At 46.4% G+C, this 19,586-nt stretch overlaps 1 protein-coding gene across 2 annotated transcripts in view; it reads right to left on the reverse strand.

Annotated features, from left to right (window-relative positions):
• The window catches only part of SCAI (suppressor of cancer cell invasion), a 565,718-nt gene that overhangs the window by 142,991 nt on the left and 403,141 nt on the right, over positions 1-19,586 (reverse strand). For both annotated transcript variants that reach the window (XM_078646060.1, XM_078646059.1), the window contains one exon: positions 7,111-7,197. In XM_078646060.1, coding sequence (XP_078502186.1) covers positions 7,111-7,197 — 87 coding nt within the window. The remainder of the gene's footprint in view (positions 1-7,110; positions 7,198-19,586) is intronic.

The raw sequence follows: 19,586 nt of genomic DNA on the forward strand, positions 1-19,586 counted from the left end.
AACGTACGTAATTCTCCATTCTGAAATTTGCATGCATGTGTTACTTGCTCCCATTAATCACGGCGGGTTTCATCTTTCTTGATGAAACACCTATAGTTTGCACCAAAATTATAATCCTGTTATGGGTATCATCAGCAATTTGTGCCCAAAATGGGATTACCAGCCATCTCATAATTAAGGATTCAAGGCCCGATTATGAGTTTGGAGGTGTGGGAGTGGGCCGTCATGCCACCGCCGGGCTCCCACACTGCCAAACAGGACCACCGCCCGCCAGATTAAAAGTAATTTTGTGGTCTAGCAGGCAGGTGGCATGGCAGTCCCGCAGCAATACAGTACAAAGGCTATGTGAGCCTTAGAACTGCACCGCTGCGGGACCGCCAAAGCACGTTCCTGCACGACATGGACTGTGCAGTCCATGCCATGCAGGGACAGGGGTGACTGCACACAGGGGGCACACATGAACCTAGATGCACAGGGTCCTCACCGCCAGAAGTTTCATGGCGTGAGAATAGCCATGAGAACACTGGCAGTGAGGAAACTCGTAATATGCTTGGGGCGCCGCAGCAGCACCACCAAACATATTGCACCCTCAAGACTGCCGTGCTACCGACAGGGATTGCCGATTCCTGGCGGTTGCGGCGGTTCTCTGGAGGTCTGACTGCCGGACTCATAATATGGTGCAGATCACTGGTGCGGTAGTCCCCAACCGCCGTCTCGAGTCTGGTGGTCCTATGGACCGCCAAACTCGTAATTAGGCCCAAGGTCTTAGGACAATATACAGAGGCAATAGACAATAACCCCTATAGGTAGTTTGTACTTAATACCGCTATGGGCAAAAGCGTGAGTATCTGCCTAACTGTTAGTATATGTTAATACTACATTATTTTCTGGGGATAGATCCTCCAAGTCAAACATGAAGGACTTTGTCCTTGGGGGAAAAAGGTCCATAATTATGCGCGCAGGTGTGGAGTTGTGGGTACTGTTGCTGTAGGCTATGTTTATTCCAGAGATGCATATGGTTGGATTAAATTTAAATACCCTTGTAACATCACACCCGGTATTACCAACAGTACTTGCAGTATTACGGCATGCAGTAGTGACTGAGGACAATGAACTCCTGTAATGAGGGCCTAGGGGTCAATGCAAGTTTTGACAGGCTTTGGACAACAGTATCTCCGATACTTTTCACACCTCACTTGAGCTTTTTGTATTGGCAGCAAAACAACATCAAAGACCTAATACTTTGCACATGACTTGGATTACAGCGACAAATGTTTTCATTAGGCATCATCAATTGGCTCGGTTTTTGGAAAGCTTGTGGGTTTCACAGCTCACAGCGGCATGCGGCCTCCAAGCTTGAGGGTGAGATACTGCCTCATATCGGCAAACTATCCTCAGATTCCCAAAGACTTTCCCTACTTACTTTTAGTCTGTATTTAAGTTGCTTTTACATCATTTGTCTGGCCATGACTGGTCTGCTATTGGTAGTTGCACACTTAATCTACTGTTTGTTCAGATCTAGTTTTAGAGCTAAGAAGCCTCTGGTTGGCGCCTCAAGTTTCAGAAGTTTCACGCGTGTTGCCCAGATCCTACCTATCAAGCTTTCATCTAGAGATGTGGTTTAATTGATCACATGTCAAATTGAGCTCTTGGATTTTGTCCAAAATAGGTTCTACACAATGTTGGTTTCCAGAACCGCAAAGACGACGCTCTGCACTGGTAGTTTTCACTCCATCCATACTGCATTGCTTTGGCCCCTATTCTCACAGTAGGTGTTTTTGTCTGTGAAGCGGGCAAGGGTCTTATCTGATGGTTCACAGTTTGCAAATTTTGACGAGTGGTTTATGGTTCATGGTATTCGCTATTGTCAACTCCAAACAGTGGGAGGTGTTAACTTCAAGAGATTCCTTCCCATCCAGCATGTGTTCTTTGGTTTGGATTGATGTTGTCTACTGAAAATCAAATTTTTAAACTTTGTTTTTGTTAATTTCCAGATTTATTTGGCAGAAAACCCTTACCTTTGCACGGAATTGAGCTCTGCATTCTTCAGATGTTTGGAGCAGAAGCAGTAAGTCATCTGGTGAGGAGGAGCTGAAACACCATTAATGTGTGGACATCTTTAGCGACTATTAACATATTGTATATATTTATAGAGAGGAAAAACTAGACTAGAGACAGCAGAGAGCCACGTTTGACTCCCAATTTTGACCTTGAAGTAGAATCAGAACATAGGATTTGGCTAATATTCAATAAGCGGTGCCCAATTTGCTTCTGTTCCATCGGTGCCACAATTTCTGACTGTGCGCCAGGTAAAACGAAGATAAGAAATTCAAGCGGTTCATGTAAAGAAGAAGAACTCTCCTGGTTGTAAATCTGTAACTAACGGATCCCTGCATGAAAATCGTGTCTTAGTAACAACCTTGGCCAAAACCCCCCATGGACTGATGACCACATTCCCACCTCCTGAGCCACTGGTTTAATTGTATTAGAATAACCGCGTTGAAAAACCTGCAGACCATGCCTACGACACCTATAGGTCTAGAATGCTGGACTTGTGTTGAATGATAATGTTTAGCCATGAGAATGTAAAGGAGAGATCAGAGGAGAAAAATATTGAAATCTCCCAGAAAGTTGGCAACAATCGAGACAGCGGATGCAGAAAAACGCACTTTAGCAACAACTTTTCGTTTGAAGAAGGGGTGGTAAAGGCATGCGTGGTAAATGCATGCGTTGTTCAGACGCATTCGTTGTTTAGGCAGCGTAGTAGAGGCATGCGTGGTTTAGCCATGCGTGCCTCTGTCATACAACCCTGGAGAGGTGATCAATAGCTTTGCAGGTTAATTTTTCTGAAATAGGACTTCCGTCCATTTGGGGTTGCCCATTTCCAATTGCCTTCTTAGAGGTTTCGCCTCCAGGGTGGTTTCCTGAGATGCCCTTGTTGTTCATCTGTCAGGACAGATCAAGCTCTTCCTAATCGTTCTGAAGATATTTCTCTTTTTGTTTGAGGTTTTCTGGCTGAAGCCCCACACTGTGTGCTGGTGTCATGTGACGGATAACACAGTGTCTACAACAAATGGCACAGTGGGGCAATGAGCTACTTTCTAATGCATTTTTCACTGCAAAATAACACTTAACAAATGTTCTAATGCATTACTAAAGTTAGATGGTACTTAATGTGAGCAATTCACCAGTCTCTGCCAGATGCTGCAAACAGTTCACCTCATGCACTGCAGTGAAAGAACTCCTATAAAACATAATAATGCACCCATAGACAGAAGTAGGAAAGGGAAATAAAAATACTGAATTGGGCTGATCCAAGATATGATTTACACTGCTTTAGAGGATTAGTTGGAAGGGGCTAACCCAAACAAGCCAATGCCTAAAGTGGGCTTTGAAAATGTTGACAAGCAAATAATGATTTTCTGTTTGGAATCAAGCCACTGCTGCTTCTAAATCTCAAAGTAAATCAGTTTGTGCAAAACAAACTATGTTGCACTCAGCAGAAATCAGGCTTGCAAATGTCAACTTAATGTAATATAAGGTGTGCCTCTTCTATTCTAAAGTTGTAGTTCTATGTAGCGCAAATTTAGCCTGAGGGCGCTTGACATGAACACCAGATTAAGGGGTCGATTAGGATCGCGGACGGACTTGAGTCCGTCCGCGACCCCTGAGGAGGAGGGAACGTCCGCATGGGCTGCGGCGTTCCCTCCGAGCAGATTAGGATGTGACCGCCAGGGTGGCGGTCACATCCTCTATCTTTAACATTGCGGCGGGTGCAGCTTCAAGCTGCACCCGCCGCAATGTTAAAAATGCATGCATCGCATTTGCATGCACAAAGCCGTAGGTACCCCCCATGTGCACCCCCCACCACTCCTTCACCCAGGGGGCCCGCAACGGGCCCCCGAAGTGAAACTCCGTATGCTTTTCCACGGCGGGAAAGCCTCCACAGAAAAGCATGTCATTCACACCATCCTAATATGGCTGGCGGTGTCTGATAGACACCGCCAGCCATGTTAGAGCTTTTCCGCCGCGGTCGGAAGGCGATCGCGGCGGAAAACCTGCGGACGGAATCCCAGACCCACCGCCATCCTAATATGGCGGTGGGTCTTTTGAGGCTCCACAGCGGTTTTTCCGCATCCTCCGGGCCGGCGGTGGCTTCCGCCGGCCCGGAGGATGCGGAAAACCGCTATCATAATCAGCCCCTAAGTTATGCATTTTCATGCATGTAAAATTAACAGATTTACCCAGAAGCACACGATGATAAACCAACGCTGGGATTAGAGCCTGGTCCCCCAGGTCCAAACTCAGTAGCTCTAGGTCACATCTCCTTCCTCATATCCCTTTACGTTTTAGAACTAGTCTTCAGTTTTCATTCTACTCTCCAATCGCCGGTGTGTGGCTCTAAAAGAATCTGTTGGCATTAAGAAACCGCTTTGCAAAACAAAAATGTACAAGACATACCGGCGAGGGGGCCCTATAAGATTAAAGACATCAGATCTTTCAGTTTGGGAATTTTTCTCTTCTGTCTGCACCCTCTATAAATAACTGATGTTTGTAGAACAGGGCCAATGGTGTAAATGACATTTGCACAAATTATGAAGCAAAACATTTTCATGAGAATTTATTATTTACACCCTGTTTTTATTACAATTAAATACTTCAAGATTTGTTTTTATGCTGCAAACAAAAGTCTTTCCCAAGTCCACCAACTGGGAAAATACTGTCTGGAAATGGAGGCATCCACAGTGGCACCATTTTTAAGTCTGAATAAAGCAATCAACAACGTGACAAGGTACCCTTTGCACCATGCTACCCATCATCTTTTTCTGGGGTTGTCCAGGGTGAGGGAAGGCTGGGCAAAAGAGGATGCTGTCAAGATGAATAGACCTCTGCATTAACACCTTCGCTGCGGCAGCTATTCTGCCGCAGCACTAATGGGGCGGAGGGGTCGCGCGGCACTCACACGCTGGTGACGGAACCGCTCTGTCACCAGCCTCGGGTGAGCTGTGCTGATGACGGAGCGGTTCCGTCATGGTCCCGCCCGCTCAATAGAACGCACCGCGCAGGCGCGAAATCAGCGCCGCGCAGGCTCGTCGGGCGGGCCATGACGGAACCGCTCCATCATCAGCACTGCGCCACCGCGGCTGATGACGGAGCGGTTCCGTCATCAGCATCGATGTGGTTAAGAGCTTATATACACTGACCAAGGAGCAACTAAAGGAAGGTCCACGAGCCCATTCCATCGCTCCACTGGTTGGCATGGAGAATGCCTGTCTTTGACATCTGTAGGCAGCGATGTGTGCATCTGTGTATATGTTCGGAAAGCACTACTGCCTTGATATTCAGGTCCAGCGGGAAGGATTTAACACCTGCTCGGTTCTGCAAGTCTTCTTGGTCTGAGTTGACTACACTGAACCTCCACCTGGAGAGGTACTGTTTTGGTATCTATTGTAAGGCGAGGAATCTGTGGCTAGACGTATCATTCAGACGAACAAGTTAATACCCTTTCTGGTGGATACTCCATCTAACCGCAGATTCCTCCCCTCCCCGTTCTGTGGAGTGGCCTCTTTTTAAAGTAAACGTCATTTACACCGCACGACCTTTACCACGCTGCCATTACAACGCAAGTCATTACTACGACTTGCGCTGGGTGGCGCTGTTGGTTAAGGAATATTGTAATTTTCTATTCCAACACCTTCCCTACTGTTACGTGGGCTGGAGTTGGAATAGAAAATTATAATAATCCTCAATCCGCGCCCCCAACGCAAGTCGTTGTAACGACTTGCGTTGTAAAAACTGCGTTGTCAAGTACCGCGATCATTTTGATCGCGTTGTACTGACATACATCCCTTTTTAACATCTAAAAATTTCCTAAGTTAGAAGTCTGCACCCTGGCATTAGCAATTGTTCATGCTCCATGTCGGAGGAGGTCAAGAGAGGTAAGCAAGAAACTGACAGGAGCAAACAGTATTAGCACTTATCTGGGATTCCACTCCGTCACTTCTGAGGTGGTACAGAGCCAACATGGAGCTATACGGCGCCACCTAGCGACACGCAGGTGCATTGCTGGAAAAAGTTCCCAGATTCAGACTGGTGCCTGGGTAGTATTTTAAGGTGAGGAATCCGGGCGTGAAAGTATCCATCAGAAAAGATAAGGAATCTTTTGGGTGTACAGAGCTGACCCAAGATTAAAACTCTACACTTATTAACATTTTGACGCAGTCACATGCAAATGCAAAAAAAGCAGCTACTACAATTCATTCTCAGTTGTTGCAATAAGTTTAGTGTCATCCACAAACAGTAGGCATGGTATCAAAGAAAGTCCTAGTTTGGAGAACTTGTAAATAATCAAGAGACTGTTCAAGTATCTTCTCCTAAAACCTGCCCTTAAATGCCTAATTGTGCATTTGCTTCAGTAAACCTAGAAATTAACAATTTCCCAAACACTTTACCCACGGTATCAACCTACGAAACTGGGTGACAATGATTGGGGTTTGCATAGTCACCATTCTATACGGGCACAGTTCCAGCAGTATGTGCCATGGCGATCGAATAATAGTTACTTTAATATGACAGTAAACAGAGCTGTTAGACAGGTTAGCCAGAAATTAAGTCACCCAAAAAGCAATTAAATAAGATTCTATTTGCACCCCAACCTACCCCTCCGCCCTTGCAGACTATAGAGCTGTGTAACTCCAAACAAAAGACAATCCACTTTTTTTAATACTGCCCACAGATGCCATTTCTAAAGTTACATTATAGGTGTCATTCATAAAACACAAAATTAAAAGGTTAAAACTTGTATCTCCATTGCTGTTTTATTAGGGCCTGGTATTTTGTGCACTTGATTAAAGAAATTTAACATAACTTGTGTACGGTATCAGGTGCTATGGTCACAGACTGTCGGAGAAATTTTCTTATCTGCATCAGTCATCAGTTTAATTAAAGGAATGCTATAGCCGGCTCCCCATCTTGTACAGGGAGTAGGCTAGTATTGCTTGGTTATTCCTACCAATTCTCTATTGAGATTACATGCATTTGTAACTATCTGTCTGGTGTGTACTTTACTGAATGACTAAACGGAAATGATAAGCATCAGGAGTTACTTACTAATAATGGTAATAGAGCTGTCCAATTTTAGATGCAATCTCCCCAATCTGCCATCGTTTCAAGCCATACCTGGTGTCCAGTATTTGTCTATTTAAAACAAAAGAGAAGGAGACATTTTTAAATATTAAACAAAGCAATTAACATGAATACCTTACAGGGCCACAGCACAGACACTTTATTAAGGACAGTTTAACCCCACTAAAAAGCCATTTTTCTTTCCCAATCACAGCTTTCCAAGTGTACTACTGGGATTGTTCTGAGAGTTGCTAAGTAAAAAATTGAGAGTGGTACGCAAAGTACAGTAGCAACAAACAGTAGGATAACAATAATTGTAAAACCACCTTGTGCTACCACTGTTTTAGGTTCTTAAAGTGCTGCTGGTAGCTAGCTCACTGGTAATCACTGGAATGAAGGGCTGAGTGATCCTTATCGGGGTTCGAACCTGTAGACAGATCTGAGTAGCCAGATTTGAACTCATAATTACATGACAGGTATTGTACCTCTATGACAAATTCTATTGCTTCATAAACACCCCACGCTTAATTTGTAAAAGAATAAGTGCAGGTGCCGACAGCTCAATTCCCACGGCCGGTGCATTTAAATGTCAGCGTGCCGAATATCAAGGCTGCACAGTACTGCGTCTACCTCAGTCTTTAATCCACTACGAGACACTCCCTGCCTCTTTATTTCCCGCTTGCAGTTTCCCGCTTTGCCCCTTTGTGACATTCTTTCCATGTTTCTCTTTTTCCATCTTTCCGCCTTGTGTTTTTCCCTCTTTTGCTCTTGGTAAATATCTGAGGCAGAAACATGAACGCTTGCCCCAAAAGTGAGTGCCAGTGGCCCCACTAGCCACCACCCACTCAAATTAAACACTGAAGAGAAGAATGTACGGCCAGTCATACGTACTGTATACATTTTTTGGGGGGAAAAGGTGTTCAACGAAGGTTATCCTTACTGTGCAAAACCTAAAACTTCTAGAGTTCCCCAATTATGGTGAGCTGTGCAACTATAAGACCGCTTTCCACTTCTCTCACATAATATTACTTATGACATCTCCAATGACATCAGTGAGTTGACGCGCTATTGTACTTGTTCATACCTGCATAGTAGAAGTGGAAATAAAACCTCAACCCTCCCCGCCAAGTGTATGAATGCATCTGTCAAAGAGGTTGCTGCATTTCCCATCTATAGAATCCTGAGATGGCCTCAGGGGCTGGCAGAGGTGCAGTGAACATTGGGAGAGATACTATGGAAACCTGCCTACTTGCAGTAGTTGGAGGGGTGCTTGTTAGCCCCTTGGGGGTTTCCGCCTTTCTGAAGAGAGAATGGAAGGGCGGATAAGTGTTGATAACCTACCTTGTCTTTGTTGGGGGGGGGACCGAAAGAAGAGGGATATTCCTCAGACATTTGCTTCTTAACAGAAATATGCTTAACCCCCCATAACTGTCCTGCGATCAATATAGCTTTACCTGATGAGTACAAGTTCTTTCACTTGAATAGAGGAGGAAAATCAGGAGGAGGCATCGGAATAGCATTTATAGATCACTTAAAAGTCCAATGGTTATCAACGGTTCGTAATGACACAGTGGAAGTGGGTATATTTAGAGTCTCCGTGTCACCTACTGCAACATGGGACGGAGCCCTATTATACCGTCCACCTGGTCCAAAATTGAACTTTGTCAACTATTCGACAGAATTCATAGCGACGCAGGTTCAGGCAATTAGTAATTTTATTTTGCTAGGTGACTTTAACTTCCGTGGAGAAGTTCTACATGATCAGGATGTCTGTCAGTTGACCTCAAGCCTAGGTGATATGGGTCTCCTCCAACAGGTATGTGGCCCCACTCATAGTGCAGGTCACACTCTGGATCTTATATCCACAAACATGGAACAGTTAAAATTCCATTCTTCGCGTATTTTGACATGGACGGATCACTACCTGATTTTATTCTCTTGCCCTCTTAAAACGAACTCTTCCAACTGGAAGCCGTCTAAATCTCAAAAATCACTAAAAGGCAGATCTTGGCAGAAGCTTACTTTGGAAGCATTTAAGGAGAGGTTCTCACTGTATGATAAGGATGTTGAGGGTCAAGGCTCACAGAATACCTCCGATCTACTGACCAGATTTAACATACCATGATCCAGACTTTGGACGAGGTTATCCCTAAGTATAATAAGAAGTCGGGTCCCCCACTCAGGGGACCTAAAAATTGATAAATCCTCATGCAAAGTCCTAGAGAGACGATGGAGAAGAACTAAAGAGGAGGCGGATACATTGAGTTACAAATCAGAATTAGCTTGCTACCACCAAAAAATTAAAATCGCCAGATGCGCATTTATACAGATGCAAATAGAACAGGCTGGAAATTCATCTAAGGCACTGTTTGATATTGTCAAAGATTTTGCTTCTCCTCAAGCATGTAAACAGCTACCCTTAGAAACACAGGAGCTCTGTGAGTCTTTAGCGACGTATTTTAAGAATAAAATCTCACTAATATACGATACCTTTCCTACCCAAGAGTATCAACCATAGTAAACCTACTGGGTGCCCTGATGTGCCTAGGTCAATGTATGGCTGTCATCTTAATCATTTTGAATTTATCTCACTAGAGGACATAAGCCGCCAACTTCAAGCATCAAAATCAGGGTCCCCAAGTGATATATGTCCTCCAAGCACTATGGCTCTGCTTGCATCCACCTGTGCCTCTCCAATTCAGGAGATTTTTAACTCCTCTATTTCTAAGGGCTTTATCCCAACAGCGTGGAAGGGAGCCCATGTCCGTCCAATTCTTAAAAAACAGACAGCAGACTCAAAGGTCTTGAACAACTACAGACCGATATCTCTGCTACCTTTGTTGGGCAAGATATTGGAAACCCATATAAACAAACAATTGAGCCACTATTTGGAGACCAATAACATCTTGGACCCTTCGCAGTCAGGCTTTAGGCCTGGCTTTAGTACTGAGACTGCCTTACTGGCAGTCACAGACTCAATAAGATTGACCCTTGAGAAGGGAGGATCCGCAATGCTCATTGTCTTGGACCTCTCCGCAGCATTCAATACTGTTTCTCATCAGCTGCTTGTGGAGAGGCTACAGGAATGTGGTGTTGGGGACCTCGCGCTGAAATGGCTTACACATTTTCTGGCCGACAGGAAGCAACTGGTCATGATGGGCACTTTTAGGTCAAAAAAATTCCAGCTAGATATGGGAGTCCCGCAGGGCTCCTGTTTGAGCCCTACCCTTTTTAATGTGTACATGGCCCCGTTGGCCAAGATCGTTCAACACTATGGGTTTGAGGTCGTTTTGTATGCGGACGACACTCAATTGGTCTTCCCCATCGGAGCAAATCTAGAGGAGGAGAGAGTGCGCTTCTCGGCAGGAATGTTGTCTATTTCAAATTGGATGGAAGAATCCTGCCTCCAACTTAATCCAGAAAAAACAGAGCTGATGTTTCTGGGAAAAGCGCAGGATCTGAATCTGGCCGATTGGTGGCCTGTCCAGTTAGGGATGGCTCCTACCCCCTCAACATCAGTAAAGAGCCTGGGAATACAATTGCATGACAAACTGTCTATGAAGAATAATGTCAGAAACATCATGGGCTCCTGCTATTATAGTCTCCGAATACTTCGTAGAATTATTCCATACTTACCGGTGAAACATCGCAGAACGGTGGTCCAGGCAATTGTGGTGAGCCGACTGGACTACGGAAATGCCCTACTGGCCGAAGTTGGTGAGACCTTGATAGCAAAACTTCATGTCATCCAAAACAAGGCAGCAAGGATGGTTTTAAACCATCCCCCTGGTTCGCCATCACTCCCCCTGTTAAAAGAGCTCCACTGGCTTCCAGTGAAGAAGAGGTCTTTCTTTAAGGTCTGTTGTTTTACCTTCAAAGCCATCAACGAAACAGGCCCGGAATACCTGCAAAACAAACTTTCCAAGCAGTCATCCTGCCGTAATCTGAGATCTAATGGAAAGGCCCTGCTGATGACTCCGCGTATTTGGCAGACACGTTCAGGGGGAAAAGCCTTTTCATATATCGACCCCAAGTACTGGAATTCCCTACCAGAAGCTCTGCGAAAGTCCACCTATTATCTTGTATTTAGGAAATTACTGAAGGCTTTCCTTTTTTTAAATATTTACTTCAGCGATGGTACCGGTTTTTCCTCCTCAGTTTATCGCCTAAGTAAGCGCTGAGATGCCCCTGGGTGAGTCATGCGCGTTATAAGAGGTAATTAACATTAACAATTAACATTAACATATTTTTTTGCCCACCTACTCTAGCCTAGCTCATTTGTGTCTGGATTTAGATGGCGATGTCTCACTCTCTTCTCAAGTAAATGCAATTGTATAACCTTTATCAGCACAGTAAATTAACATCCATACTCCAAAATCCAAACAGACTCTTATTGCAGTAGTGGACTCACAAAAAATACAGCGGCTATTAATGGGCTGAGCAAGAAAAGATCCTGCCTCAACGTCCCATAGGTCCTGGCCCTGGCTGCCAGGAGCAGATCGAACTCGCGTTAAGATCACTTGGCCGCGTGCTGGCTGTGAACATAAAAAATTTGCAATAAGATCTATTTGCAACCTACGCAGCAAGGTAAAAGCTCTCCTGAAACTATCTAAACTTTCCTCACCTCTCACGGTCGCTAGTCCTTCTCGTTCAGATCCGACCATATGGACATTATGTTCGTCCCTCTCTGCCTTCGTCAAAAGAAATCTGAGACCGGTCTGTTTGGTAGGCAGTATTGAAGAGCAGTGCCAAGAGATTCAGTTGGGTGGTGTGCACTTCATACATGCCAAGGGCAGGGGGTATTTAATACCACCCATTCAAACAAGCACTGGGAGGGATGGGATTGCCATTATATTTATGCTGTGGGACAGCTGGCTGATGTGTTCACATCTGCAGACATGCAAATGCCAGTTGTGAGCAAAAGAACAATGGGTTGGAGAGCTACCCTGAGCAACTGCCAGTGATTAGACTTATTGCAAACATCCTCCAATCACCTATCGAGTGTTTGATGCAATGCTCTAAGTGGCCAAGTGTTTGCCTAGATGTGGGTCCCGTGCTCACTGATCCACTGGAACCAAGCCACACACGAATAAAGAGACTCGATCAGGGAAAAACCGGTCTTGGGTTGCTTGTGCTCCAGTTCAGAGAGGACCTGGCCCAGCAGTTCGGGCTTGACTATTCCTACTGGAGCAAAGTCAAGGCTGATTTGAATATGGCTGTGTCTCATCTGAAGTGGCATGGTGGGCAAAAGAAAGATGAGTTGGAATGCTACCCGGATTGCCAGTGATCAGACTTATTGCAAGCATCCTCCCATCACCTTTTGTGTTGTTAGTTGGGTCTGACGGGTGCCCGGTGCCACTTTTGCAATTGGGAATACAGCACTGATGCAACTTTGAGAAGTTCAGAGTGATTTTTTGTTGTTGTTGGCAGAATCGTCTCTTGTTCCTGGACCAGGTCGAGGTGGAAGGGGACAAATACCCTACCTTTGGGGAACGCAAGTGCGTGGCCATAACTAAACAACTTTCGCCCTTAGCCAAGACTGTGGAGGCAATAAAAACAAACCATTCTGGCTTGGGTGTTGAAAATTAGTACGTTTTGGTGAACATTATCTGCGCCATCTTGCCTCTTCCCCTGATGCCACACTTTTGTCGTGCGCGCCCGCCATTTTTTTAAGATGCCCCGAGCAGAACGAACCCATTTGCATGCCGCTGGCCCCTGACATGGCCCTTCGCCTTCACTAAGACCACCCCCTGCTTGCACCTGCCTTGAGTCATAAACCCCTCTTCGGCGCTGCTCTGCCCCAGGCCCTCATCCTGTTCCCAGCGCGACACCTCCCTGCTTCCCTTTCATGATCTCCGGCCCTTAGATGCAAACCCCCTTTTCCCCGTGTGCCCGTTTTGTCTTCCCCGTTCCCAGGCCGACACCCAGCTCTGCCGATACCATTCCTTGCCCCTCCCCGTACAATAGAAAGCTTCCCCCATCAAAGGATCCCCGGGTTGATCAAAGCCCCCACTCCATGAGATCCGATCAAATCCCCCACATTCCGTGAATCGGCGGAATATCCAGCTGCGTGATACTCATCACCTGTTGTGACTAGGGTGGGGACTTCAACTGTAAATGTGTGTGGGAACGGGCTCAAAGGGGAGTTCCGGGAATGTCTTTTCCATACATCAAAGCTTTAACATGAATGTGTAATCTACAATAAAGTCATAAAACAGTGTATAAGAGGCCAGGCCTCAGAAATGTATCTAGAGCACCTCAGAACGATACCTTCTGTCCGTTTCGTTGTGTTCTCCTCCGGAGAAAATAAAAACCTTGTTTCCTGCTTTCCAGTCTCCAGCGCCTGCCTCTTCATTGATTAAATAACTAGAGGGTCACAGAGGCAATACCGCCGGGCAAATATCGATTGACCACGACCCGACTCAGGTTTTAACAATTGGCGTCCCAAGCGTGGGGCCCATCAGCGACTCGTGGATCCAGTGGGAGAGGTCCCGACGACAGAGTGAACGACTGCAACGATCGGGAGAGCTCTTGCCCAATAGACCCTCGTCTGGCAGCCGATCATCCGAACTTCACTAGTTCCGAACAGACCTCTCTCGAGTGATCTACGGTCCTGACTGGGGACCATCAGGAGTGCCGTGAGAAATACGAGAAAAAGAGGACGATCGGGCGCTGGATTCGGAAGACAAGAAACTGTCCACATGGTCCGGGTAAGGTCGTGTAATCACGACAAGTTGCGAAATGAGTGCTTGATTGTTTGATTGTTTAAAAATACTAGTATTGCTCTTTATTTATTTGGAGATTCACTGTCTACAAACGGAGAAACAACGGGCTCTCTCTTTGCAAGCAGTGGAGGATAGGTAGGGCAGCAGCCGTGCTTATTTTTTTCTCCCCCACTCAATAATTACTTGAAACTGAACTGTTGTTCGCAAAACTATTGTTTCCTGGAGATTCCCTGTCTGCAAACAGGGAAGAGACCACCCTTTTTGCAGATAGTGAAAAGGGTAGGTAACGCAGATCTTTGCGGACCTACTCATTCTCCCCATTGTTATTTATTGGTCTTTTTGTTATTTTTTGATCCATGAGGTATTCACTGCCTGCAAACAACGTTGAATAGAAATATTCTGTCCAGTCTTTGCACCTAGTGATAAGATAGGCAGTGCTGACTTTTTAGTCCCTTGTTACGAGCCGTCATGTCTGTCTTCTCCCCACTGATTAATAGCCTGTTTAGCCCGGACCGTTTATTAGAGGTGGACCATATAGCTCCACTAGAAGGCACCCCTAATAAGGACATGTTCATAAACTATGGATTAGTCACCATAGCCTATAATAAATTGTGGCACAGGTATACCGAAGAGAGTCAAGACAAACAGTGGCCACTGGCAGGATCCTTTGACCTTGATAAAATAGAAACGTTAGAAATAGCCCTTCGAAATAATAAGACAACGCCAATTATGCTCGACAGTCTCGGTATGTGGCGCAGAGAGGCTATGCAACGACAGAGAAAAGACGAGGACAAACCAAGTAGAGAAATATACCGACAGGACAACCCCAGGACATCGCTACCCACAACTTATCCCCCGACACTATGCAAAAGACGACCAGACTTAGGGCCAGACCAATGCGCTTTTTGTAGGTATGTCGGACACTGGAAAGCCCAATGCCCGACTCTACTAAGCGTGAGTAAAGGCAAAGGGCCGACAGGAACGACAGACCGGCAGTACGAGAAAAAGCGCGAGACAAAGAAGAACCCGACTTACATAGACAGACCAGACAGAACCACCACGTTTGATTATGCCCGATGGCACAGATTTCGCCAGGACAATTTCAGCGGCATGCTCAAGTTCTCCTAGGTCGGGCAACGTCAAGACGGGAACCCAGCCTCGTTTCAAATTCACAGACGGAAAGAGATAATTATGACCAATAACTGTTTTATATTCGTCTTGGGTCTTTGTATGTCGTACTTGTACTGTCCCCCGTCTGAGTTTGTGTGTATGTAATGTACAAATCTGCGTCATCTCTCTACACGTGTTTCCGTGTTACTCAACCTCTGTTAGCAGAAACTTAGCATAAAAGCAACCTGGAAAGAAAGAAATGGTAAAACAAAATCCGTAGACCATTAATGAACTTGAACTTTTAATTTAGCACAACAAACAAGGAATGATAACGGTAAACTGTAGAAAATGAAAGTGAAACAGAACATTCGCCCCCCCCCTCATTCTGGAACCTTCCAAAGTAGGGCAGGGTTACGGCTACGCCCAACCAACGGCAACCCATATAAGGCGGGCCCGGCCGCCAACTCTTGGTCAGGAAATCTTAACGTATGGGGGAGCCGGAGGAGAGGCAGGAGCCAGCAGCCGGGGCAGTTGTAGGTAGTCCCGCCACATGTCTCCTCAGCCAGCCGCAACGGGCCTGGATAGACTTAAGTAGTCCCGCCACATGTCCAGAGAAGAACGAGGCACCTCTTCCTTTTCTCTTCCGTAACAGCCGCAGCAGCTCTGGACGGCGGGATGTCCTGCACGTGCCTCCACAACAATTTGTCCAAGTTGGGCTGGGAGGGAGAGGCGACGCGGACGAGCCTCTCCCACCTCCACCGATAGGAGGTCTCCCAGCCCCCGGCCCGACGCCGAACACCCCCAGTCAGGCGATGGTGCCAATACTTCCACAGCACCGAACACACCATGGTGGCACCCCAGTACTTGCGCAGCACCGAACGTGCAATGGTGGCCATATTTTCGGAACACCGAACCTGCAATGACTGCACTGATACTCGTGCCGCGCCGAATGCGCGCCACAGGTGACCATACTCCCACAGCACTGAGCACAGGACTTGGGAAACACCGGATGTGGAGAGACCTTCATGCGGGGCGATGAAAAGGAGCGGCATGGAGTGCACCGGGAGAAGGAGACGATGCGAACGAGTCTCCCTCGCCCCCCCCCCAGGTGGGGGCATCACAGCTGCACCCCAGCTGAACGTCCCGCTTTCACACAACAGGGACCTCTTCCTTTCACTCCGAAGGATCTCTCCCACTCTTGCAAACTCGACGAGAGTGGCCCCTGTAGGGCCTCAAAATGGCGTCTGGGTCCGCTGGAAGGCGGGCCCCGGCCACTAGAGTAACTTTGACCGGCAATATAACTCGAACATTTGCCCCCTGGAGCACGAGCCCCCATCTCCGACAGCATCTCCGCAGCCTTGAAGATCCTACAAAGGTCCCCGGCGGAACCTTCGGCCTTTGCAGGCTTCCGATAAGGGACGGCTGCCTTGGTCGCCAACGAAGCAAACATGACATTGCCACTCCTTCTGTTAGCATGAATTCTAGAACTGCCGAAAAGGACTCTGGTCCAAACTGCCAGTAATGGGAAACATTTCCCCCTGATGCTGCTTCCGGACTGAGCCGGCCCCGCCCAAAATGGCGCTGGTATCAATCGGAACTTACGAACACCTCGTGGTGTTCCTTCGCACTAATATAAACTTGATGTTCTGAGATTTTATATGATCCTTTGTACACTTGGCTAGAAAAGACAAGGAGAACTCACTCGACGAACAGTATGAAAGGATCCCCGTTACAAATGTTGATTACAAATGTACGATGTATTATATTTTTATAACTGATGTAAACCTCATTTACGACGCACACGTACGGTATGCATATAGGAAATCTGATTACCACTATTATGATTATGCTTCTAAATTATGAAAATAAATGCCCCCGAACCCCCAGCCAATTAATAGACGTTTTAGTCTCTTACAAATGAATGAGTAAAACTTTCCGATGTTTTTATTGCTGAAAACGACACCCCCCACTGTACGCACTTTAGCCATTGCCACGACCGGCCAAATACGACCGCACCCTCATAATCCTCATGCTGAAATGATTTTGCAAAATAAAGTTTTTGAAACTATGGACGGGTATTGCATGCTTTATTTAAAAAAAAAAAAAATGTGGGATCGGTGGGAAAGTTCTTTTCTGTGCACCCTACTCTGCTCTCTCTTTAAGGTTAAAAGAAGATGGTTGCCCAGCCCTGGAGGACGGATCGGATCGACAACACGACACTCCGCCTTCAAAGTACGCGACTGACTCATGAACTCTCGCGTAGAGGAAGACCTTGACTTCCAAGGATGGGTAAAACGAACGGTGTAAATGAGGGAATGTAAAAGGAGGGTGAAATGAAATAATGTAAATGTGATAAAGTACAACGTTCCAAAGTATCAGGGAACGGAGCTGACCCAAGAACCGAAGAACCTTAGAACGCCACAGCGTTGAAAGAGGTTTAAGGATCCTGATAGTGAGATACATCCTTTGACTAGATACCTCGCACTAAGCACCTCTGGTTTCCTTTTTACGTTTCCCCGCACACGACCTATATGGACACACTACCCCCCTCGACTCCAGAAACCATATCCCCGGGGACCCTGCCCCGAGGAGGAAAGACGAGTAAGAGGTAAGTAAAGGACTTATGAACCCATGTGTTTGAATATGCGCGAATGCTGTCTCCCCCACCCCCCTTTTTTCCTCCCTCTGCAGGTTACATCAGAGATTACAGCTGAGGTGTGGCGAAGATCTGAAGCCTTGCCATGTCTAATACACGAAGCGGACTAGCGCCGCAAGGTGGTGTCTACGCACGCCTGCAAACTACTCACGTATCGAACAAACCCGGAAAATTAGCACAACCTGATAAAAAGTGATCACCCTTAAACCAGACCGGACGAATGAACCCATGTCACGTATGATGCGAAACTATGAGGGAATGTGTGTGTGTGACTGAGGCGTCGACCCAACTGGTCGAAGGACCGAGAATGCGAGACGTGCGACAAAATGGTACCTCCTTTCCTCTTCCCTTTTTCTCAAGGCACGTCCCCTCTACCCTGTCTAATGCTCAAACTGCATGATTACAAGATTCTAACGCAGACCCGTGAATGCCCTTTACTGTGTAATGCACTAAATAGCCTTTCTTGAATACACTGCCACCCTCTCTGTTGCACGTGTACTATTTAGCCTGCCGTTGCACTCTCTCTCTCTCTCTCTCTCTCTCTCTCTCTCTCTCTCTCTCTCCCTCTATTTTTGCACTCCCACTCTTCCGAGTGATTAGCCCCGAAATTGGCAGACTGCCACCCCTAGCACACCACCTAATTGGCTTCAAATACCGTCAGTATTTGCACAAAAACGTGTCTTTAATACAATCACCCTGAGGCCGCGTCATTACCTCTCCTTTTCCGCTAGAAGTCAATGAACCGAGGTTGGGCCGTAAGGGAAAGGACAGGTAAGACGACAGAGGTTCCCTAATCTGACCCGAAATAAGGGAACCACATGTCAGCGGCTCCTATGGTATAAAACAAGGACCTCAGAATACGCGACCCTCCCCTCCCCGAATTGTCGCAATACCCAAACCGGAAAAATGATCACCCCTGTTACCTCCCCTGTATCAGCCGCCCAAAAACTGGAATTATGAAACTACCCCTCATTTCCGGTTGTGAGAGATGGGTCGATTTATGCCCTTACCACAAGTTTCCTATGTCCCTGGTTGTTTCCCATAAAACCCCTGTCCTTCCTAATTAAGTAATCGGGCTGTAAAGGGTTACGTAGGATCCAGAATGATGTTTTACAAGGTTAACAGACTAGTCCAAGGTAAAGAAATCATCGAAATGAACCCCGTAGTAGTTGAAAACCAGGTAGCCATGTTCGTCTCTCAGCAAAATACCTGTGTAGTACCATGTTGACGACTCACAGTACCCTTTGTAAATGAAAAACTCTAGAGAACGGCATATCTTTGCCAGGTTCGTCTCACGAAGGTGGGTCACCATCAGATGAACTGTCGTGACTGTAATAAATAATTGTAAAGGAAAATCATAGTAAATCCAACAGGCCCGTCACCGGTCATTCATATGCCAGTTGTAAACACTAATATAACGGGCATTTTCATTCTTTGCCTGGAGCTGGGAGAGAAATAGACTTTTTTGATTATCTTCATCTGCAAATTCTCTAAAGACTGTCTTTTCAAACTTGTTTAAGGGTACTGCTGTTGGAGGAGAGAAGGACCGGATGTGGGAGCACGAGGCCTGACTGCAGACTAAGGAATACCTGCGACATTAGCCAAGGCGAGACCACGACAGAAAAGAGCTGCAGGACGAGGCACTGTTTTCGACAACATGAGAAGAAAGGGTCGACCTGATGCCCCTGCTCGATGTCCAGTGTTGGTCGACAAGTCCCCGCTCTCTGAATTCGGTCACACGCCCGCCTATTTGAAGTCTCTCGTTTCCCTAGTTTGTTCCTAATTTGGCCTTGCTCCATCCCCCTTTTCCTCTGACATACCCTATGGACTGTTTTGTACGCTCTTCTTCCATCTGAACTTTCTGACAATCACCTCAAAGGACACAGGGTGATAAGGACCTTTCCGACCAGAAACGCGAGGAAAGGGTCGTGCCCTGCAACGCAGAACTTAGAACAGAGCTGGACTTGTAG

The sequence above is a fragment of the Lissotriton helveticus genome, chromosome 5_1 (assembly GCF_964261635.1).
Source record: "Lissotriton helveticus chromosome 5_1, aLisHel1.1, whole genome shotgun sequence".
Lineage (NCBI taxonomy): Eukaryota > Metazoa > Chordata > Amphibia > Caudata > Salamandridae > Lissotriton > Lissotriton helveticus.